Source organism: Melanaphis sacchari, unplaced genomic scaffold, assembly GCF_002803265.2.
Source record: "Melanaphis sacchari strain LSU unplaced genomic scaffold, SCAv2.0 Contig53_pilon_pilon, whole genome shotgun sequence".
NCBI classification, from domain to species: Eukaryota; Metazoa; Arthropoda; class Insecta; order Hemiptera; family Aphididae; genus Melanaphis; species Melanaphis sacchari.
The window spans coordinates 642,201-668,103 of record NW_020271371.1 but is presented as its reverse complement, the minus strand read 5'-3'; the positions used below and the strand labels follow the sequence as shown (position 1 = coordinate 668,103).

The 25,903-nt window shown below is 24.5% G+C and overlaps 1 protein-coding gene across 1 annotated transcript; it reads left to right on the top strand.

The window, feature by feature from the left end:
* The first annotated feature begins 237 nt into the window (after positions 1–237).
* LOC112599565 lies at positions 238–22,643 on the top strand. The gene is made up of 24 exons (XM_025346503.1): positions 238–499; positions 1,913–1,989; positions 2,708–3,025; positions 3,244–3,391; positions 3,478–3,644; positions 3,843–3,956; positions 4,366–4,517; positions 4,585–4,746; positions 8,336–8,466; positions 10,428–10,504; positions 10,590–10,910; positions 11,059–11,206; positions 11,322–11,488; positions 11,729–11,836; positions 12,389–12,537; positions 12,602–12,761; positions 17,366–17,417; positions 18,387–18,463; positions 20,545–20,745; positions 20,880–21,030; positions 21,175–21,341; positions 21,657–21,770; positions 22,238–22,386; positions 22,482–22,643. Exons 2-24 carry the CDS (start codon positions 1,920–1,922, stop codon positions 22,641–22,643), a joined length of 3,465 nt encoding a protein of 1,154 aa, XP_025202288.1. The 5' UTR covers positions 238–499; positions 1,913–1,919.
* The last annotated feature ends 3,260 nt before the right edge of the window (positions 22,644–25,903 follow it).

Sequence of the window (25,903 nt, the reverse complement as noted above, 5' to 3'; positions counted from 1 at the left end):
CAAAAAAAACTTTGCCCCTCCAAAATTTGCAGCGTGTATATTCGTACCCACGAATTACTGTTAATTATTTATGATGCGAATTTTCCATTGGAAGTATAAGTGTATGATACACGCGACGTCACATTATATCAAATGGCGTTTTCCATACCGGTTTAACCCGTTGGCGGTTAATAACAAAACAATAATAAAAATTCGCATCGTATATATAAAACTGTTAGACGGCAATTGGCTCTCAGTTTACCGTGCCAATATCGGTATACGTAGACGTATACCGGCGCTCAATATTTTACAGCATTAGAATATTACAGACAAACGTTGTGCGTCGTATCAGTAAGTCGAGAAATCGATTTCGCCTATATGAAATTTCGATTTGTTTATCGTTAGTATTGTTCGACATGAAAACAATTAGCGAATATTAATAATAATACAAGTATTGTCGTACCTATACAATTACGAGGAATACCACTGCTAACGATCGCATACCAGAAATATTGAACCAGTGAGTACTTACACGACTATACTTGACATAATAGTTTTATTATTACAATATGCTTGGATAAAATTGTATGGCATATTTCTGTGCCAAACTTTTATGAAAAAAATATTCGACGTGGTAAATAAAATCTTTAAAATAAATTCGTGAACCAGTCTAGGGTATATAGTTATTATATGAAATTCGAAAACCTATATAAAGTATTTTAAATATCTAATTTTATTAAAAATCTAACTAGCAAAATACCTATATAATTATAACCATGTTCAAGTACAAAAATATTTCATTGTGGTATAGATAGCATTAATCACTTTGTGTTTATAAAAATTTATCATCAACATACAATTTAATAGCGTAAATGTATACAGATTTTAAGAAAATAATAATTGAAGGACAAATTTATGAATAACGTAAAAAAAATCTATAAAACTGGTTTGTGATATCAATTATGAAGTTTTCACATGGATCAATTTGATAAAAATTTCAATCCGATATATTTTAATATATTTTTCTGTTTATTAGTCTGTAGTACTTTATAAACCACTCGATAATAAATTATCGAACCCAACTTTATCACTTGTGACATTAAATCTAAGTAATAAAGGTCTGATACTCTTATTTTTATTATAAGTTAAATGAAATGAAATTTAATAACATTCTAGTTCAACATCATCAAACACTCAATGTGTACTTTATTTGCCTATTATTTACGCCGTACAGTTATTCAGATTACCTATAGGTTATAAATATTTTTACGTTGTTGATAATTTAAAATTATTAATTTATTATATCTAACTATATTTGTAATTAAATCGTATTACCATTAATGGGTTTGGTAACTTTATGTAACGATTTTTCTAATATTAGCAAGTTTCTCAGTAGTAAACTAGTAGAAGATAATGTACATTGATTGATACTAGAGATTTCTATCTATGATAGTTGTACGAATAATAGGTATGAGTGAATTTTTTCTCGAAAAACTATGAGTTAAAGTAGTTGAGTTATATGTTTGTACATTTTTTGTATTTTTACTATATTTTTACCTGTATAATCATTGCTTAATTAATGGAATTCATCATAATAATAAGTAAATTGAATATTTTATTTTTAAGAAAAAAAATTGTATATAAAATATTATATTATAAACGACTAACTTTATGTGTTATATGATAATAAATAATTATATAATAATCATTCATCTGTAGTGAATCTGCTAAAAAAATCATAAATATTGTTATTCAATCACTTTTATTATCTTAAATAGTTAAAACTTAAAAAAATAAATACATTTTAAAGTAGTTTTTAATGAGCAATATATTATACTTGTATAAATAAACATTGTTTGTTTGATTATAAGGAAGTAATTATATTCATTTTTATAATGCAATCAATAATATAATAATTTTCTTTCATTTTCAGTATAAACATGAGAAAAGTAAAGTGTTTTGTTATTTTAGTATGCATGTTTGGAATGGCAGTAGCTCAGTCCAACAGTGGTAAGTCATTTTCAATAATATATTAATATATTTTTATTCCTACATAACTTTTTTCTTCTAATTTTGAGCATTTTTTTTCATTTTACCGCCTATGCTATCGTTTATACATTTTTGTTGACATTTATCTTATTTAGTACTATACTATAACATTTTAGATTTAAAGGAGAGTATATCACGTTGTATTAGTTTTACAATAGCGTTTTATTTTTTTTTTTATATCTAAACCTCTTTCATAACAGAAAAAAAATTGTTTTCAATATTTTTATTGAAAAGAATTTTTGTTAGAATTTGAAAGAGTTAATAGGTAGTAAAAAAATGTCAAATATAATATTTATCAAAACAAACGGAAAAACTGAAAAAAAAATATGAAAGATGGGAATATATACTGTTATTTATACAATGAGAGTTTTTAACAAAATCAATCTTGTTTCATATTATAATTCGAAAATTAATTACTGTAGAGACATACATTTTTATCAACATTTTATGGGTTTTTAATATTTTTAGTAGAATTAAAATGTTATATGTATAGTTTACAAACTATAGTTTGTTGGTAGTTTAATAAACTACGTTCGTTAACATAACTTATCACTCGCTAAGATTTTTCATTCGTTATACCTAGCATGATGAATATAAATATCATCACCATTCACCAGCACTAGAAATAATTAATCGTCACAATGATAACACTAATATTTGTTTTTATTCTCATCAACAGATTGCAATACTCCAAATTTTGAAAAAGGTGTTTGTGTCAATATTAAACGCTGTCCAAAGTTACTAACTCTATTAGAAAATCAAAGACAAGTGCCGTCTGTTTTAGTCTTTCTTAAGAAATCTTTTTGTGGATTTGAAGGCAAAAATACAAAAGTGTGCTGTGCTTTAGAAAATAATGTTGCACCGTTTACACCAAATGCAGTGGAACAGACTGGGGGCATTGGTTTGGGTTTAAATTCAAAAATACCATCGGAAACAACGTGTGGAATAAGCAATGTCACCCGCATTCGAATCATTGGAGGAAACCCAGCAGAATTAGGTAAGAATTTCAGAATTAATTCAAAATTAAAAATTAATTTGTTTATAACATAACTACTGATCAACATTATTATTACGCTATTTATAACATCATAACACACATAAACCATATGTATAATGTACTAGATTAAATTTAGTATGTAGATGATTGATGGTTAAAACAATAAGTTATCAACTGAATCATTATAATAACTATAAACATATTATATTATTGTTTAGGAGCTTGGCCTTGGATGGCAGCTCTAGGCTATCAGGGTACAAATAAAAATAACCGTGCATTACAGTGGCGTTGCGGTGGTACATTGGTAACAAAAACACACGTGCTAACAGCCGCGCACTGTGTTTATAATATTAATAATGCAAGATTGTAAGTGAATTGATCAAATTTCCGTGTAAATAATTAAAATTTTAAATCTTACTCCTATTGATAGTATGAACAATTTCATTTTTTAGGACTACTGTACGATTAGGTGAATTGGATTTGGATCCTAATGTCATAGACAATGCAAGACCATTAGATGTTCCAGTTGAACGTATCATTATTCATGAGGGATATAACGGAATTAAGATAGTCAATGACATAGCATTATTAAAATTAAAAAATAGTGTAACTTTTAATGGTGAGTTTTCAAATAATTTTGTTGTTCATTAATCAGTTGTAGTAAAAGTAAAGCGACCACTGTATAAAAGTCTTAAAACATGTGTAAAGCCTAGTAAGTAATAGAAGATAAATGTTTATAGCGTTGAAAAAAGAAATAATAATATTGTCGTTTTGATGCATTTTGGTGTATAATATATACATTATATATTTTGTTTAGAATTAATACAACCTATATGCATGCCAATGACTTCAAATATGAAACGGATAGATATGTCGAGAAGTTTGCCATTTGTTGCCGGTTGGGGTACCACTGTTCCTACGGCTACTTACAGTAAGAGATAGTAAGAATTTATTTAGGTAAATTTGTTCGGTAGAAAAACTAATCAAATATCGAAAACTCGATGTATTTTTATAAACCTTATTTTTTCTACTGTTTTTATTAGACGTTTTTGAACCAATAATTTTGTCCTTAGTTGAGTGTAAAAATTGAGTTCATGGGAAAAGAATTATAGGAGTATGAAAATAATATACTCTATTTTTAGAGTGTGTTATTAGGTTTATATGTACAATTTATTTTTCGTGAACTGGGTATTGTTAGTTCATACTAAAATATAACTTTATATAACATTCTATATTTCATTAAGATTATAAAATGTATAAAATATCGATAATGGTGACCGCCAATAAATGTCATTCATTAAAAATTAGTAAAATTTATAAAAAAAAATGTTATTATTTAGGTGTTCCACCCGTAACTACTTTGATGGAAGTTCAAGTTCCAATAACGAACAGTCAGGAATGTGAACGTGTTTATTCAAACGAACCTGCTTCAGTAATTGATGATAGAGTATTATGTGCTGGATATCCAGAAGGAGGAAAAGACTCATGCAGGGTAATTTACTCATTCGATTGCATACAGAAAAAAAACATATAACTTACTAATTTTTAATTGATTTCAGGGTGATTCAGGAGGTCCATTAATGTTTCCAAAAGGAAAACAATTTTATTTGGTGGGTATAGTTTCTTACGGATATAAAAAATGTGGTGAACCAGGATATCCAGGCGTCTACACTAAGGTAGCTTCATTCATGGATTGGGTTGTTGATAAAATAGGTAAAAATTGAGTTCCATAAATGCATAACTCATAAAGTCATAACTTTCTTAATAATTTTCATATTTCTCTGCGCTATGAAGGCATTTTGAATGATTAATTAATGTGATTATTCTATGAAAATTTCAGTCTGTAATTTGTTTTATTATATAATTTATACGAAATATTGGACTTTTTTTTATCCATGCTAATAAAAGAAAGATACAGAAAATCCTATAACTTTTAGTGTTTCAATTTTAATATTAGTAAGCTTGGACTCTTTTACTTATATGTAACAGCTAGGGTCATCATTCAAATAAACATCACTTCTGAATATAGTAAAGTGTCTATTTAATTCTTTAAGTTAAGTTTTACTGTAAAAAATAAATATGTATTTACATAAAATAAATATAAATGTATATATATTTTTTAAGTACATACAAACCAAGAGAAGTTGCGTTATACAGTTTTTAAACAATACATATTTGGATAGACATCGTGTTCTATACTTGTATATATAAGTAACATAAAATGTTGAGATTGTGTTTTGACTTCAACTTCGATAACTTGAACATTTATTTAACACTTGTTTTACTACTTTTAGTTTAAACTTTAATTCGTATATGTTATTATTCATCTATATTAAACGTAAACTAAAATTTAAAAAAATACGTTGAAGTCAGCAATTTATTATTTAATCGTAGAAAATATAAAAAAAATATGACATTCATTATTTGATTAATTGTTTTAATATCAATCGAGTGCTATTTAATTAAGTACCTTATAAATGAAATAGAAACTTTTTTTAAGTCTATTACTCAAAAGCACTTAATTGACTTGACCAATTTCAAACTTAATGTAGACAATTTGGATTCTATCAAGTAGAAGATTAAGATATACAAACAAATATAATAAGGCAATTGTATAAGTACGTCCAAATTTAATTAATTAAAATACTTCGTCAGTGAATCAATCGGTCAGTTTTCAATGATTTATATGTATGTTTACTAGTAAAGTAATAAAGTCTCGTCTTATCAATGACGATCACAACAATAATATGTGAGAATTATTATTTTTATTATTATTACTGTTTTATTTATATTACTCAGAAACATTTCAATAATTTCTTTCAAATAACATTACTTCTTTGTTATAAATTCATTTACTCTATAGACTTCTATCCTTTGGATACAAGAATACAAGAGACTAACCTTACTTTAAGTAGGTACATAAGTAAGTTATCATAATAACACAGTTACCAAATATGAGGTTTTTTTATGTAACTAACATATAAATGTTTCAATTACCATACTATTATACACAATGAATCATTACCTCAGATATATTATAACAGTATTAACACTGACTTTATTATCTAAGTAATAAAATAAAGGTAGAAAATTCGGTATTCCAAACCCCATCAATTATGCTTCAATAAAGAATTTACCTATGACATCTGCATTAATATATTAATAGAATATATAATTTCATAAATATGAATGTTATTAATATGATTTGTATCTATTTATACTGTTTTATGGTAGGTATTTACAGAAAGATTTTATTACATTTTAAGTTTTATAAGATAATATAATATGCTAAAAATTTACATTATTTTAATAACATAATAAATTTAATATATTTGGATAGATTTATAGCAATCTATACCGTTATATTAAAAAAAAAAAAAAAAAAAAAAAAAAAATGACTTTAATAGCAATATCGAAAAATCATTTTATGAAATTACTATTATATTATCATACTTGATAGGAAGACAGACCATTTCCACTCGGAATCATTGTTTGTATACAACGATATATCAATGAATTCAAATTTAACAAATTCATTCAAGTGATTAACCCGACACCAGCTATAGCGGTACTCACTTGTCTACCATTTTTACAGTATTAAATCCATGACATATTCAAATAATCGTGCGTCATTAAAACTGATTAAGTATACAACTAATTATATGTACCTCTACTATACTTAAGATGTCAGCGGACAAATTTTTTTCTATCTCTGACCCACCAACAACACAAAAATATTGTGTTCAAAAAATCCAATCTAGTATTATTACCTTTAATATTACAATGAATTTGATTTATTATAAAATTTAAAAGTATTTATATTATTTAGAGTATTTCAAAAATTTTAATTTTAAATTAAAGTATGATTATTTAAAATTGTAATATTTTATATAGTTATAACCAACTTTTTAATTTAAATAATAAATATTAATAAAAACAATATTCTTGCTTTAAATAATATTATTATCTATAAATTTGATTATAAGTTAATTCATTTTAATTTTAAAGTGAACACACACATTTGGACCCGCACTAACATATACAGATACATATCACATACCTTCATAATATGAATGGTGCATCATCTATTTATCTGCTTTAAAATGTTATTCATTATTTACGCATTAATATATCGAATAATAGAAAGAATAGAAAATTTAATAATATTGTTTTAACTGGTAATTTATAATAATAAAAATAAATATGTATAAATAGTAAAAACGGCAATATACTGTATATATTAATGTGCTTAACGGCCTAAATATCCTTTTAACCACAGCTGTTATACACCAATACGTTATTATTTTGTGTTAATTACAGTTAGTCACTCATACCTTTAATTATTAAATTTTGTCATGTTCTTGGATGGTATACATTTTTAAACAAAAATACCTACTAATAATATTATGGTATATATTTTCAAGCAAAAATTTAAAAATTAAATATTATAAGTATACATTTTTAAGCTTACAGTTTTAAATTAATTTATTCTCTTTAGGGTCTTCTTAATTTTTTCCAGTTATATTGTTATGACTAATTGACGTATTAAAATTTTACCTAAAGTAATACATACAATGTGAAAACGATATATAATCTGAAAACTGAATGATACACAATTATCTCACAAAAATGGTCTAAAACTTTAAATGACAATAGCGGTGCATAAATGATATACGATATAATCGAATAACGATGAACATTCGTACACGAATATATAAGAATTATGATATCTGTCTTTATGTAATATGGATAGATATTTTTTTTGTAATTTAAACAAATATTTTAATCAGTTGTTTCATCACACAAAATACAAACACATTTTGCGTTCTTAATCTTAAATATTATTATGTTACTTAAAAAATTATTTGTACATATTCCATTGATAAATTCTTTTTGTATATATTAATGGACTTGTATAATTTATTGAAACGTTATATAAAATTTTATAAAAATATAAAACATTTTATCACATATAGCCTTAAAATATTGAAAATCTATTACTGTACAGTAATATCTGAGAAAACTAATCACTTAAAATTAAAATTAATTTAAATGCATTTAAAATGGTCGATAATTTTTTAGTTTTTTTTTTTTTTAGATTGACGTTAAAAACATTTGTTAGTTAAGATCTTGAATATTTAATATAAGGTTTTATATATGTTTTTCTAATAGTAATTAATTTCAAAATATGTACAATACATTGTTAAAATATTTTTTTATGACCACCTATATCAAAAAAATATATCGAGACTTTATTATCTAAAAATAATCATAACCACTCCTTAAATACTCGTCTACCCATACGTGCAGAACTTGCTATTCAAGGTAGTATTATATATTAGAGTCATCATATGGCAGCTTCTTGCATACCAGTTCTGCTTCATACTCGTTTTCAGTTCCGATGTATACGTATACGCAGATTTGGATCGTCTCATTTTATAGTAAGTTATTCATATTCTATACCTGTACAAACGCATTGTATAAACGTCTAATTAAAATATATCATTGACGTTGCCCATAGAACGGAAGAAAACCATCGATTCAGGTATAATTTACTTTTTCAATTAATTTTAAATCCTTCGACTATATGATCTCAAGTTTACTTCAGTGACTCTTCAGATAATGACTGATAAAATATTATAAAAAAAAAAAAAAAAATATTTTCTTAAAATCTTTATTGTGACATATTAAGTTTTAATCAAACATTTAGATTGAACTAATACTTTGCATATAAATTGGGTTTAATAGCTTATGGAATTTTACAATATATTTCAACCTAAGATCAACGGGAATAACAGTGATTTGAGTGTTATTAGTGTGAAAACTAGGTATACACTTTTAACATTGAATGTTAAAAAAGTAAATTTTACCTATCTATAACGAAACTTTACATTTCTTTTAATTTATAATTATTACTAAAATTCAATGTTTTCGATATTTATGTTAGTAAAATTCAAAAATGTATTTAAATCGATTGTATGATAACATTTTGAAGAACGATGAATCATTAATAGAAGCAAAAACAACTGGTTTGCAATATCCTCATATATAATACATGCAAATATTGAATGGTAGGTATATCAGTATATTCCGGTATTTGTATAAAATAACTGTACAACGTAAAAAATTTTTTCAAAAAATTTTTCTTTTAATATTTTTTATAGAAGGTATTATTATAACTGAACGTAAAAATTATTGAAACGTTGCCATTTTTTTTATGTATGAGAATATACAAATATTTTAATGTAATTTTTTATGAAAAAAAATGTTTGTTGGCTTTCATTTATTTGTTAAGGATTTGTCATATTTACCTATGACATATGCTAGATGATGAAAAACATCATAAATTAATGTTTGTATATTTTACACTGTATATCTAACAAAAATATGACAAATAAATATGCCTTAACTTGTTACCAATAAATTATTAAGTTAACTAAATTTCAATTAATTTTAGATTCCGAGCTAAACAAAGTTTTGATCGCAAAAACTTGAAATATTCCACAAGTAATTAAATTATTATTTTCTATACACAGTGTAATTTTCAAAATATTTATACTAAATATAAATAATAAATAAATAAATAAATAATAATAATAATAAATTAATGCAAGTTTATTTTTTGATGTTTTACCTCTGTCAAAAAATCTGTGAAAATGTAATAAAAGTAGTTTTTATGATAAGAAATGTATAAAATGTTTGATTTTTAAAGCTTAAGCTAGACAATTTAATAATAGACTTCTTATAAATAGTTTTTACTAAAATTTAAAAATTATAAAAATAAATAAATTTTTTTTATAAATATGTGATTAATTGTTGATAAAATTTGATAGTTATTAAAAACAAAAAACAAGAATTTCAGTTATATTTTGTTATAATTTAAAAATTGTACTTGAAATTTTCACGTATATAATCAAAAATTATATTTTACTATACGAAATGATGTTTTTAAAATATTTAATGTAATTTTAAGCTTTATCTTATTATACCGTATTATTAATATAGTAATAAAAATTGCTGTAGTAACAATATAAATATGTAATGAAATATATTTAATAATATTGGCTGACAGATTAATTTATCAATCAATAGACCGTCTTTGAACAGAATCGTTTTTCGTATAGAATGATTTATTATTGAATTCAAATTTAACATATTATCCATTATAATAACTTACTCAATGACGAGGGCATTCACACGCTTGTTCTATGGTATAGTGCTTAATGCTTACTTACTTGTCCCGTTTTTTAGTTTATACTCTTACAAAGAGATAATGATTAAAAATAAAACTTAACGTCAAAATATGTAATAATACTTTTAAGAAATTAGAATTTATCCTCCTATTATAAAATGTATGATTTTCGTTATTCACATTACAAAACAATAATTTATGTTTTTGCAGTTTTAACATGAGGAAATACCAATATTTTATTTTTATGATATTTATAACCAGAGTGATCACTGCATATCCTAATAATGGTAAGCTTATTTTTAATTTTATAAAGGTTATATGAGCTTTTAAGTCAATTTCAAATGTAATTATTGGTTTTTTTTATGACTACAGTATGCCATACACCAAACAATGAAAACGGCGCTTGTATTGATATTAAGCATTGCAAAAAGTTATTAGTGCTGTTGGAAAACCAAAGACAAATTCCATCTGTAATAACTTTTCTGAAGAAATCTTTTTGTGGACATGAAAATGGTATTACAAAAGTATGCTGTCCTTTAGAAAATACATTTTCAGATGAATCAAAACCAAACAACATAAAAGAGTCTTCAATTAATAAAAAAATTAAATCATCAAAATTACCATCACAAGAAACGTGTGGACAAAGTTTTTCTGTTGACAATCGAATTTTTGGAGGGAGAAAATCTGTATTAGGTTTGAACTTAATTGAAATATTTAAATGAAATTTATTTGAATTGATTTAATATGCAAATACTTGTACTATATTATATTTGTAAGATGACTGAAACACATTGTGAAGTAGAAAATAAATACAATAAACTGATATTGAACAATTTTATAGGTTCTTGGCCTTGGATGGTAGCTATGGGATACCAGGATTTAAATGAAAATAGTCAAGAATTACATTGGCTATGTGGTGGTGCTTTGATCACAAATACACACGTATTAACAGCTGCACAATGTGTAACTAATCCAAATACTGTTAGGTTGTAAGTAATTATATCATAGTTTATATGCGTCAATAGTAATTTAATACTACACAAATTCATTCACCTGATATACAGTATTTTAAACGTATACATTTTTTTAATCTTAATATTTTAGAACAGTGGCACGCTTAGGAGATTTGGATTTGGATTTTAAGGTTAACGATGGTGCGACACCGTTAGATGTTCCCATAGAAAATATTTTAGTGCACGAAATGTACAACTCTCGAGACAACACTAATGACATTTCGATATTGAAATTAAAAAACAGTGTTACCTATACTCGTAAGATTTGGTTAAAAAGTCATTAATAATCACCGCATCAAAGTAAATTTTTAATGTGATTTTGTGTATTCGTTTTTTTTTTTAATTATTATTATTATTTATACATAAAATCGCTATACAAAATGTATATTATGTATTTATAATATCGTGTACTGTTTATCTATTAAACATAATATTACCACCATAAAATTTAAATAAAACTTGAACGCATACTTATATTTTATTGTATTTTTTGAGCAGAATTCATTCAACCAATATGCTTACCAATCCAGTTTGATATGAACCACGTCAATATGACTAAGCTATTTGTTGCAGGCTGGGGTTCAACGCAGCAATTTTTTCTCTCCAGTAAAAATACATTAACATTACCTACCATAAACTATACAATCTATTATTAATTTTGATTAGTTTTTAATTTTTTTCTTATATTTTATTAATAATGTTATTCCAATTATGAACTCGTAAACATTTTTCTTTCATACATAAATTATTTGACCATAAAATCCACTGTATTTGACAGGACGTTTGTTTTTGGTTAATCATTAAGTATCATTTAAATTTAATTAATTGTTATAATATATTTCATACGATTCGGAAAAAAAATAATCAAAAGTTATTATTATACATAAATTGTAAATAAATAAATTCTAATTTTTTTTTTAATTTTTAAGTATACGTTATAATATGTAGATATTATTTCCATAGTTAAATTAAAATAATTTAAATCAAGAGTTAATTAAAAAACAGTTATAGATCTTATAATAATTTGCATGTATTTTATAATGATATTTATAATAGGTATTTAATATTAATCAAATAAATTTGTTGCCTTTATCTCTAGAGTATTACGTTACAATTATCACATTGGTATGTATTGAATAAAAATATTGGTTTATTTAGGTGAATCGCGCAATACTGCCATGATGGAAGTTCAAATTCCATTAATGGACATAAAGAAATGTAAAGAAGTGTATGCCAATAGATACAACACGATTGATGACCGAGTTCTATGCGCTGGATACCCGGAAGGAGGAAAAGACTCTTGTGGAGTATTTGACTTCTTGTTTTGTAGATATAAAATATATTCGTCTGCTTATTTCCGATTTATTTTAGGGTGATGCTGGAGGTCCTTTAATGTGGCAAAAAGAAAATCAGTACTATCTATTGGGAATAGTTTCTTATGGATTTGTATCGTGCGGTGAACCAAATCATCCAGGAGTATACACCAGAGTAACATCATTTATTGATTGGATTGTGGAGAAAATAAACAATAACTGATTTTTATTATAACTAAAAACCTTAGTACTACTTCTTTAACTGGTTAAAAGTAAACTGTGGTTAAAACGTATTTAATAATTCTATAGTGAGTAGACTACATGATTATACGACATATTATAAATTTTACCTGCAAAGTAAGACGCATATTATATATTTTATTATTAACTAAGCTAATTTTACAACTGGATGACATATGTCTAATAACAATTATTATTTTATGTAATAATTCTTATCTGAATTTAAATAATATTATGTTCGTAATATTTATGTATTTGAATGATAATATTTTTTTTGTTTTCACAAAAATATTTTTTTAATTTGAGATTAAAATTCAATTTATTTGAGAACAGGAGTTTTTTAGGTGCTTAAGATGGGTAAAAATAATGCTCATATAGTAATATGTTATAACTAATATACAATACTTTTTTTAAATTCATTACGTAACATAAAAGGACCAAAATATGTCCTTTTTAAATAAGATTGTTCATTTATTGAGTATCATATTATGCCCATTAAATTTTAATCCATTTATCCTCATATTATTATAAGTGTGTAAAAGGAAAATAATACTTGAATGCAAAACAAAATTTAGTGAATAATATCTTAACAGTTTTTTATTGAGTTATTGAAACCAAAATTAATAAATAATATAAACAGTTTTAGAACTATAAACGTCAAGTGCAGAAAAACTTGAGATATATTGTATTGGAATATTACATAGTGTAAATATTATGAATCTTTACAACCGTCATCATTTTTAATAACAAACCTTATCTAATAAACAAATATTATCTGCTAAATATATTAAAAAATATAAAAATTCTTATACTGTTTTTGGAGATATATATTTTTTTTTTAGAGTGCAGCCAAATTAATTGTTTGTCTATTTTTTTTTTATAAATATGATTACTTTAAATACAATAAGTTATTACCTAAACATTAAAGATTGAACTACGTTAGCTCAAAGACTAAATATGCAACGGTCAACAACACAAATAAAAAACAGGTTTTTATATTTAATAACATTATGAGTATGAGTATATTATTATTTTAATTACAGCAAGGCATTAACGGCAGAGTTATGCTACAATTTTTTTCACATATTTTTTTACAGCTTGGAGATTTATTACATCTAAACTTATTAAAAATTTTAAAACTACATGTTTTACCATATAAAAATACCAGATAGATCGTGTATACAAATTGCGTTTTAACGCGTAAAATAGATTATATCTATATCCAATATAAGTTTTTTTTTTTTTTTTTTTATGCAGGTATATTTTCTTTGTCTAGTAATAGTTTTTTTTTAATTATTATTAAAATATATTTACAACCTGTTATTTAAAACAATAAGTTATAGTTTAGAAAAACATTTTTATCATAATAAGCACATGAATAATTTGTGGAGAGAGTTGTTCATTAACAACACCTCAGAATGTTTTTTTTTTTTAAATTTTTTTTCAAAGCAAATCTCTGGACCAATTTTGCTTTAGACGACGTTTAAAATTATCAGGGAAAGATAAGGAGGACATGTTGCTGATGAGTGGATTTAGGTGGTTTAATAATTTAATGTGGAAACGTTTATATTGGTTTTTAGCAAATTCGTTGACGGTGAGTATTTTAAGGTCTTTATGAAGTGATGCATTGATAATAAATCATGGAGTTCCGGTTATCATTCTAAGGGTATTAAATTGAAAGGCTTGGATAGGACGTATATTAGATGGCTTTGCAGAACCCCAAATTTGTATGTCATATGACCAAATTGGTCTAATTATGGCTTTATATATAAGGGTTTTAAATTTGAGCTGAATTTTGGATTTTAGAAGTGGTCCGAGTTAGTGAAGTCGTGTATTTGCTTGTTTACGTTTGTATTTTGTATGTTAGATCCAAGTGAGACGCTTGTCAAGCATAATTTCTAAGTATTTTATAGAGGGCTGAATTGAGATTGTTTTGTTGTTTATTTGAAGTTGAGTGCATTCTTAAGGACTTAAAGAGAAATTTACTTGGACAGATTTATTTTTATTGATTTTTATGTACCATTTTTTAGCCCAATAATTTATTTTATTTAGGTGTGGTTGAAGAGCATTGGCAGCAGAGATGGGATCTTTTTTAGACGCTCGAATCGCAGTGTCCTTTGCAAAGGTAGCCAGTACGGTGTTAGTCGACATAGGTATATCGGGTGATAATAATTATAAATAAATTAATGATTTTTCTTTACTATACCAACCTAATTTTAATCATTTAAGTTTTTATACATGTTAAAATTTTAATAGAATATTTTTAAGCAAATTATTCAGTATTGAATTTCAAAATACAATTATTTCGATGCAAAGAAATCAAAAATCGATTTAGTTTGGCAATACGTTGTGTAGTGGCATCTGATTTAAATATAAGCATAATAAGAGTATATTAAGTACATTATGATTGTTTAGTACTTATATTGACGATCTAAAAGCCAGAAGTAATGTCACTAAATTATACTTATAAAACTAGTTATAAAAACCTACTTATAAGAACTTTCATAAAGAAAAATGACTTTTATAGTGGAATAATTAACAAATAAATGACGAAAACAGTAATTAAAATCTATATTCATATTAAAAAATATATATTATCATTTACGATGATGGTTAAATTTTAAAGTAATTTAAACTTCGATTGCAGTATATTATTTTTTGTTACCATATTACCATGCGTAAGTACGTAGTATATTAATAAATACATGTACCTAATTAAATTATTATTATTACTAAATTATTATATTGAAAAAAAATTAGAATGTTTGTAAAATAAGTCTGTTGATAAAGCGTAAAATTCGTAATAACATGAAAAAGATTACAAGAACAATTACTGAATAATAATAAATAGTTACTTATAATATTATATTTATATTATTTAAATAAAAAAAAGTAAAAAAAAAAAATACTTAAAATATTTTATTATACTTTAAGAATTATTTTATATATTTTTATTTATAAATAGCTTTTGTGCCTGTTCATTTAAATGTATATTTTATGTATAATTTTATTGAAATATTTATTTTGGTTCAAAAATTTCCATAGAGCTATATAAACTAAATGTGTAAGATAACTATATTTACTAGATTAAAAAATAAAACGATGTAATAATATTCGCTAGTTAGGTATTCTTAAATTATTATTTTATATAATAAGTAATTCAATTATTGATAAATAGTATTTTTATTGTTTTGAATTTGAATAACTTTGAAAAATAATGTATTTTAGATTCTTTGCGGAGCAAGAATGTTTTGATTTTATAATAATAAATTTTTAATTTTTGTTGTGTATAATATGTATATCACAATAAGTTACCGAAAAAAGGCTTCTATTGTCAAATTTAAAGATATTTTCGTGTAGTGAATTGAGTCTAAATATTATACTATAAAAATATAAAAATTACCAGTATTCTTCAAAATAATTGGAAAAAAAGAATATTTTAAATAACGGAATTTTTACGCAAATACAATTTTTGACAAAGTTGATTCTTTTTTCGGTAAAGCGTGGAAACGAAAAATCTATACTGTACCTATTATAATCTTACAAGTATCATAACAATAATATAATCCTCGGTTAAAGTTTATTACTTTTTAAAATTATAAATTACAAAGAACAGAAACAAGGAAATGAGTAGATACGCTCATGTAATTTTATCTTATTTTATTTTATTATTTTTATAATATATATTTCGTAGAACTTAAAACTAAATACAAGGTTGATATAATGTATATAATATATTGCCTGTTAAACTATTTAACTATAGTTAATATACAATTAGTTAGTTTAGCTGACAGATATTTTTCATTTGAAATCTATCATAATATCTAACAATAAAAAAAAAAAAAAAAATGAAAAATTATTTTCATTTCAATTAACTACAATAACTAAAAATGGTTTTAAAAATGTAAGTTTTCGTTAATAAAACTTCTTGAAAATATAACTAAAATATAAAAATTAATAATAGATGATTGATCCCTCTAATAAGTAGGCACCTAGTACCTACTGTAAAATATAATGTGTTATGTTTAAGATATTACATTAAATTTGGTTTCATGACGTCATAGACTCTCAATGATATGCCTATAAATAATTAAACCTCATAATTTATTAGTACAATAATTATATTATTTTACTTGATATTAGTTGTTTATAAAGAGTATCAACATACAAGAAAAAAAATATTGTAGTAGGCTCTAACATATAGTGTTATATCTGTGGATTTTGACGTAGTAAAGGTTAGCAAGGTATTCATTAGGTATTATATCCTCTGGAGTTTAATCATTTAAATTATTCCTCCCCTCTCTAGTTATTCATAATTGCTCTCAAATTAAAATTTAGAGTTTGATCACCAGAAAAACAATTTCACCCCTCCAAAATTGCATGCGGATACCTACTTAAAATGTTCACATAGCTACATGAATCCACCAATAGCTGTTCACAATTACAGTCTGTTGTGCGTCATAAAATTTCAGACAGTATTCTTCGAAGTAGTTAACCTCGTTGATAGTTTGTAATAATTATCTTCTTTGATTTAAAATATAATCTTGTCACTCATCTGATAACAGATTTAACGCTCATTAAGAAGTATACAGATATAAAAGTGGACATCGACGGAAAAGAAAAAAACTATACAGGTATCTTATATTCTTATTTATATAGTATTCTAATTAATTATACATTTTTCAATTTCAATAAAAATATAAACAAAGTCAACGAATATATTCAAACGAATAAAGAAAACAAAGATCTTGCAAATTTTTATATACTTAAGTACTTATAAGAAAGTTTGGTCAAAGGTAGAATGGTAATTCAAAGATAAACATATAACATTTTAAACAATATTATATAGGTAGTCATAATTTCATTAAGTTTAACATTTTTATTATTTATTTTTTTTTTTAATTATTATTATTTAGTATAGAAATTGAGTAAGAATGTGTGTTGATAAAATGCTATACTATAGCATAACATATTTTATATTTATATTTATAATTTATATATAAAAAAAAAAAAAAAAAAAAACAGAGAATTAATTATTTAATAGTTACTAGTTGATAGAATTGTTTAAAAATGTATAAGGTGAATATTTTGGTTGGGTACTAAAAAATATATTAGGAAATGCGTGTCGAAATTTAATTAATCTTTAAATAATAAATTTCTCAATATAATGTTATCCACAATAAAATAGATACATATTATGATCACCAACGTTTAGATACGCACCTAAAAATCAAATACCTATTTCTTCACTTCGACTTATCTTAAATCTATACCTTAGTTCTCCATTTATTATTGAATAACATCATTATTTTATTATAATACATAAAAAAACAAAATCGACCAATCGAAAGTGGAAAATCATGACATTTTTCTGATGCCGGAGAAATGTACATAGTGATCAATGATCATAACTCATAAGTCATAAGGCATAATCAATGATAATATTTACTTACTTATTTATTTTGTGATGATGTTTTCATTTCTATTTGGAAATTGGGAAACTACTGTAGAATATATATAATATGTACTCATATTTTTATTTTTTTATTAGGTTATAAATTATAATATTCAAACTTTATTATAGAAATAATTTTTAATTACAGTTTTAATATGAAAAAAGAACAATACATTTTTTGTGTGATTTTCGTGATCGGGATGATAACGTGTCTGCCCTGTGAAAGTAAGTAAAAAATGTAGAATTTGAAAATTCCATGAAATATAAAACTATAAAATGATTATTTTGAAATTTAAAATAAAATTATAATTTTTTTTTAGTAATCTTTTATTTATATCAAAACGAGTCATTTTGTAGTGATTGTTTTCTTTAATATTTCCAACAGTTTTAAAGTATATAGGACCCAATTTTTTATATTATATGTGTCCTCATTTTAACATCGTCGATTGTGTCGCGTCGTAGTTGCCCGTTATGGTGGTTGATACGGTGCAGACTGATCGCTGTGGTATCTGCACTTTGTATTGGTAGCCGTTGCGTACCGTGTCACAAAGAATGGAGATTGTATATCTATAGAACTACGGGCTGATTTTGTACGTTTACTTTAGATTCTGAGCAGAGCGATAAATGTATTGATTTTATAATGACATATGTATTTTTTTCGTGTGTTGTATACTGTATAGTATACATCATATACACAGAGCCGCGTTTAACGGGGGGGGGGGGGCAATTGCCCCAGACCGGTAAATTTTATGATGTTTGACGGGGTGGCAAATTTTGGAGAATCAACATAAAATAAAAAATTTATAATTATAATTTTTTTTGTGTGACTGTATAACTATAATAAGTACATTGTACTGTTAGATGTGCAAACATACTTTTAATTTGACGATTTTTTTTTTGACAGTTAAAATATTATTTTGACAACATATAGTGTAATAAGAATTAATTGAAAAATTAAATAGGTAACACTATTTTTATATTAATAATGTCAGGCAAACGAATTAAATTAAGCGGTGCAGCATACAAAAAGGCGACAAAAGAAAAACTAGAAAAAAACCGATAATTTGCTCAGAAAAATTCCAAAACTTCATTCATATTTTACGCTACTGACTGTAATTAATAGTGTGTTGAATATAATTTTGAATTGTAATTTTTTTAAGGGCGGCAACATAGCTTAACGCGGCACTGCGTATACATGATAAATAGTTAAATATTGAAAAAATGCTTCGATTTCTTATTTGTAGACTAATTTCTGTTAAGAATTAAATTGAGTTGGTACTTAAAAAAAGGTCAAAATTGAAAGTTCTTAGCATTTTTCAAAATTATTGAGAAAATAAAAAAAATAAGTTTTTTAAAACGAAAATTCTTACACTAAACTAAACAATTTCGTATTTTTTGTATTACTCAAAATCAAAAACAACAGAACAGATACTTGAAATTTTCACCAGAAGTATATTATATTACCTTATTTTACAAACATGAAATATTACAATTTAAAAAAATATTGATTAATTTTGACTTATTTATCGATTTTTTAAATTTTATAGATTTTATTTTAAAATTTTCATTTATATTAAGTTTTTTTTATGGATACCAATTAGTAATAAAAAATTCCTCATAGATTGCTTATTTAATAATTAAAAAATATCAAAAATACAGTCATCTTTTTTCTTATATGTGTTTAAATATAAACTTTTGACATAACTTGTAAAATGTCAAAGAATTTAAAATTACTTTTTAATAAAAATATTTTTTTGTATAATATTTATGATTTAAAATTTTAATAAAAAATTCTTCATATGTAGTTCTAATTAAAATAACAATTTATCGGAGAGCCATATTGTTTTTAAATAATTTTAAATTTTTACAATATTGGACATTCACCAAAACAATTTATGGAAATGACCTCCAACAGGTAATACCATTTGGATAGTAAAAATATATTTTTCCAAAATTTATTTATAGATATAAAGCATGTTTTTAACATTAAAAATCAAACTTATTTTTGATAATTGCGCAAAACTTTTCCACCACAAAATAAAAATTATATAAAATAGACAAGAAAACGTATATCCAGCATTTTTTTAGTAACTTTAAAGATTGTTGATTTTTTTTCACGGTTATTATGCACGCCATACTCTAAACATGCCAGCTAGTTTTTAAAAATGCACAATACTCCTTTTACTAAAAATTAACCATACATAATTTTTACTTTTAATAATATAATATATAATAGATACCTACATATAATCATAAAATATTCAAAGGTCAATTTAAATCCAATAAATTGTGTTCTTTTTTACTAGAAAAGATATTTACAGGTTCAACTGAATCGACGGTTCAAGTAAGATTAGCCGCCCGTAATTTAGAATTCGCACCAACAAAACTAAAGGATAAAATTAATACAAATGAAAAGGATTATGCGTCTAAATTACCAGCACAAACCATGTGTGGCAAAAGAAAAGTCCCAAGCTTTCGAATACTTGGAGGAAGTGAATCGCAATTAGGTAAAAATTTGCTCGTAACCATAGGTTTTAAATACCTACATTATATTAAAATACTAAATGTTATAAAGTTTAAAAAATTTAATAAAAATCAATGACTTCATCATTATTTTTATTGAATAATTATGAATTTGCAGGTGCTTGGCCATGGATGGTAGTCTTAGGATATAAAAATTCAAATGAAAACAAAAATTATTCTATTGAATGGTTATGTAGTGGTACATTAATTTCTAATACACATGTCTTAACTGCCTCTACATGTGTTACCAATACTGGGAGAAAAGTATTGTAAGTAAATTATATTAAGTTGAATTAATTAATAATTGTCAACTGCTATTCAAATATATTTTTAATTATATTTTAAAAATATGATGTACTTGCCATAGCATTTATGAGAAACTGAGGAATACCTTTTTTTAAAATTCGTTACAGAACCGTGGCACGCTTAGGCGAGTTGAATTTGGATCCCATGGCCGATGATGGGGCAACACCATTAGATATTCTGATCAAACGTATTATAAATCATGAGGGGTATGACTCACGAAAGAAAATCAATAATATTGCATTATTGGTATTGAAAAATAGTGTTACATTTAACGGTGAGTTAATAATTAATATCATCAGATAACATTTTTATATTTTAAGCTATTGCTCTTTAATCATAACTCATAAGTTATAAGATATGTATTTAAAATTCTGGCAAAGGTTTATCTATTATATTATTGAAGTTTTATTTATCTTTATATTATTATTAGCATGAATTTCATAAAATTAGTTTATCATTCATAATTAACACGTTAAATAAAATATTACGAAGTAGCTAATAAAAATCTTCATCATAGTATTAATAGAACAATACATATTAATATATTATATTATTTATTAACTATTAATCATTAATTAATTTTTTGCAGAAATAATTCAACCAATATGCTTACCAATATCGCTGGATATGAAAATTGTCGAAACATCAAACAATATGGCATTTGTTACGGGCTGGGGAAGTACCAATGCTTTACCTCAAAACAGTAATTAAAATATTAAATTATTCATAGAATTCCATAGAAATAATTTATTTCTGAACACAGTTAAATATAGTTATTTATTTTTTAAATCTTAATTTTCATGTATTTATGCTTAAATATATTTTTTAGATAATTAATTAATTATTTAAAAAGCATGAAATATCTTTAAAACTCTTTAATTAAATAATTTAACTAACTAGTATACCTAGTTTTTTAGTCATAAAACATATTTTATTAACGTTATACTAATACTATTATAATAGAACACAAGTATTTCAAAAAATAAATCGATTGCTATTAATATAAATATATAATCATGTAAATAATTATAGGTGGTTAACAAAATTAGCGATTACTAATTACATTACAATTAAATTAAAGAAGTGAGTTTTTTATATTATTTATATCGGGCTTTGACAGATTTAAATTGTTTTATTAGACTTGTAAAAATAATTATTAATTTTATTTAGATGAAACGAGTTCAACGTCTTTAATGGAAGTTCAAATACCGATTTCGAATTTAACAGCGTGTAAACAGGCATATTCAACTTATCAAACCGTAATCGATGATAGGGTGATATGTGCTGGATATTCGAAAGGAGGAAAAGACTCTTGTCGGGTATTATTATTATTATTATTATTATTATTATTGTTATTATTTTCTTAAATTTAAAAACAAGTATTAAATTATATTTTTATTTTGTTTTGATTCAGGGAGATTCCGGAGGTCCATTAATGTGGCTTAAAAGAAAACAATTTTATTTAATTGGTATTGTTTCTTATGGTTATAAGGAGTGTGGTGATCCAGGTCATCCGGGCGTATACACCAGAGTGACGGCTTATACGGATTGGATTTTAGATAGTATAGGAAACTAGTGCCCTTAAATTCTTTTTATTTGAATATTAATGGTTATTTGCAATGAACTATAAATCTTGTAATGACTTTTTCGCTTTATTAATTTGTGAAAATTATACCAGAATTTATATATTTTATTTAAGTCACATTTGATTATTTTAACGATAGTTAATATCATCGCTATTTATGGCGTGATTAGCATAGATACTTATTACCTAATATAATAAATAGTATTGTCAAATTCTACAAAAATAAAACATCAATAATGGATTTGGCATCTTTTATGGTTTTGAATATTTTCATTTATCGTTAAAAAAAATTGTATTTTATATAGTTAATAACAAATTAGTTTATCAACATTTAATATGTTTCTAACTGATTGTTTTTGATGATATATTTTATAGACTTGGCATGTTAAATGTATCAATATAATTTTAATTTATTTACTATTCATTATTTTTAATCCTTACAATATTGTTTCATTTTTTACTATTATATGAATACAGTAAATATAAGTTAAAAATTAAATTAATCAAAAGATTAATCGGGGCTATTATTTACAGTCCATTTATGAAAACACTTATAACTTGTAACACTATAAATTAAATGGTTATATATAAATTATTAAAAATAAAGAAATATTAATTAAAGTGTGTTTTTTTTTATCAGTAAAATTGCTTTAAACTTGAAAAAAGAATAAAATAACATTGTGAATTCCATGAGAAGGAGGACGCTGATGTAAAAACCCTCAGCATTTTAGATAAAATAATGTCGCCACAGATGCAGTCAATACCTTTTGAGTGGCACTTGCAGTCTCTCATTTTTTTTTATACCTATAAACTGGTTTTACAAATTAATATACTGACATCCATAATAATAATAATTTAGAAATTATATAAAATAAAATAAATCATTATATCATAACAATTTTCAATAAATATTCTAAAAAAAAATATTTTAAGCACCCCAGAAATATTAAATGCAATTTATTACCAGTCAAAAATCTGAAAAATTGTGAATAATATTTTTATTTAAAAAAATATTATTTAAAATTATTATCATTTTTAACATGTCAGTATTGTATATCCAGCAGGGCCGTCCTTAGGATTTGCGAGGCCCAAGGCGAAAATACTTTTAAAACCTTTTAGGTATATATTTATATCTATGATCTATTATCTCCATAAAGTATAATGACATCAATAATTCTTATCATACAACAAATTTGGTAGATACCTCCTTAATTATAATTTAAAATAAGGGTTTTGGCTATGGTATCATTTTGGTCTTTTTTAAAAAATTTGAATAAAGAGTTTTTTTGACGTTCATTTTGATGTTCAATAGCAATATTAAGTTTTCGTTTTTCACCACCACTTTTAAATTTTCGATATTTATCGCGTAATCGACCACTCATTTTAATATTATTCTATTAGAATATTTGATACAATCGATGTCAACAGCAAATGCACACACGATTACACTAAAAAGTAAAAACTACTACTAATAAAATCGGTCTATCTACTATTTGCTCAATAAATATTATTTATTATTATCAATGTTTTTCAACGGTGACAGTCGACGAATGACGAACGAATAAATCTATTATTATCTATTACTAATAAGTAGGGCTCGGAAATTGATGCATTTTGCATTTTTTTTTTTGGGACTTTTTAAACGATGCTCTCCTGGCCACAAATCTGCTTCATAAGCATGTGAATCTAAATAACTAATTTTTATTTTGCATTTTTTTGGTGTTTATTACTTTTTAAGTCATTTTTTGAGATTTTTAGGCCATTTTCCCACATTTTTAGTTATTTTTACTGATTTCACACTAGTTAATTTCTTATCGTTTCTTGTCGACCATTATGCCGATAACTTAAACCACAGACTAAGATTAGTACCTATCCAATTTTATCTCGACGATTACATTTGTCGTTGTCGTATTGTAGTGAATAATATTTTACCTTTATTTTATTATTTTTTCCTAATATTCGATTAGTATCCGATTTTATCTCGCCGATTACAGTCGTCGCGTCGTTGTCGTGTAAAAGTGAATAATATTATACCTACATTTTATTATTTTTCGTAATATTTTCTTAATGCCGAAAATTAAAACATCGGTTAGTGCTCGTCTGCGTGTATTTGTGTCGGAATTCGGCGACGAATATTTATTAACAGATAATCGTCGTTCATTTACTTTTGATAACATAAAATACGCTCTAATTGTACAATGCAATGATTTTGATTTTTAAATAATTTGTAAGCATTGATAAATTTATAAAACAAATATTTTTTATTTTTTTATTTTCCATTTTTATGATCATTTTTTATTGTTTTTAAGGTCATCAACTTCCGAGCCCTACTAATAAGCAATAACAATTCAACGAATAAGACTGCTGCTTGCTACCCGCATCACCACAGCGATGTATTGCGATTACGATAATATTGTATTATTGATATTTCAATATTTTTACATTGAATCAACATCGTTATTTTTATATAATTTTTGATATAAATTTCTACTTTTTTCAAACGCGAGGCCCCAAATTTAAGCAAAAAGCGCGAGGCCCAGGACCCTTAAGGACGGCCCTGATATCCAGTTTATATGTATAATATAATAAATGAATAACCGCAAGTTCTATCAAAAAGTTTAAGATCAAAATCACATAAAATAATATTATTTAAGTATAAATTAAACGATTCATCTGTTGATTCATTTTTAGTTTTTTCTCATAGATAATGATTATTATTAATTATTATACGAGTAATTAAATTATACAACAAAAAAGTTGTGTTTTCAAAACAAAATATATAAAAACCTGTCTCATTGTATACAAAAACAGAATGCTTTGACATTCAGCGTTAACAGTAATAAATTGAAAATTAAAAATATAAGATTTTTTTATTGTAATTACAGTGTTTTTGCTGCAAATACTATCGTCATAATATTTATATAGTTTAAGTTTGATATTTTTTTATTATTTTTCACTACTCTAATTATTAGGAACCATTATGTTTTAAACATCAAGTGTGAGTTTTAATGACGAAAACAAATTCACCCCTCCAAAAAAAAACAACATTCTACATCACGTACACGAATGACCAATGGTCAATGTTAGTATTAAAAATGGAAAAAATAACATTATACCAAAAGGTGTTCTCAATACCACGGTTATACTCGATGGCAGTTTATTACCTATAATAATAATTATTATTATTATTTGTTTTTGGTTTGTATTACTACTGTGCTAGTGCTTCACTACGTTGACAATAAATGTTTACA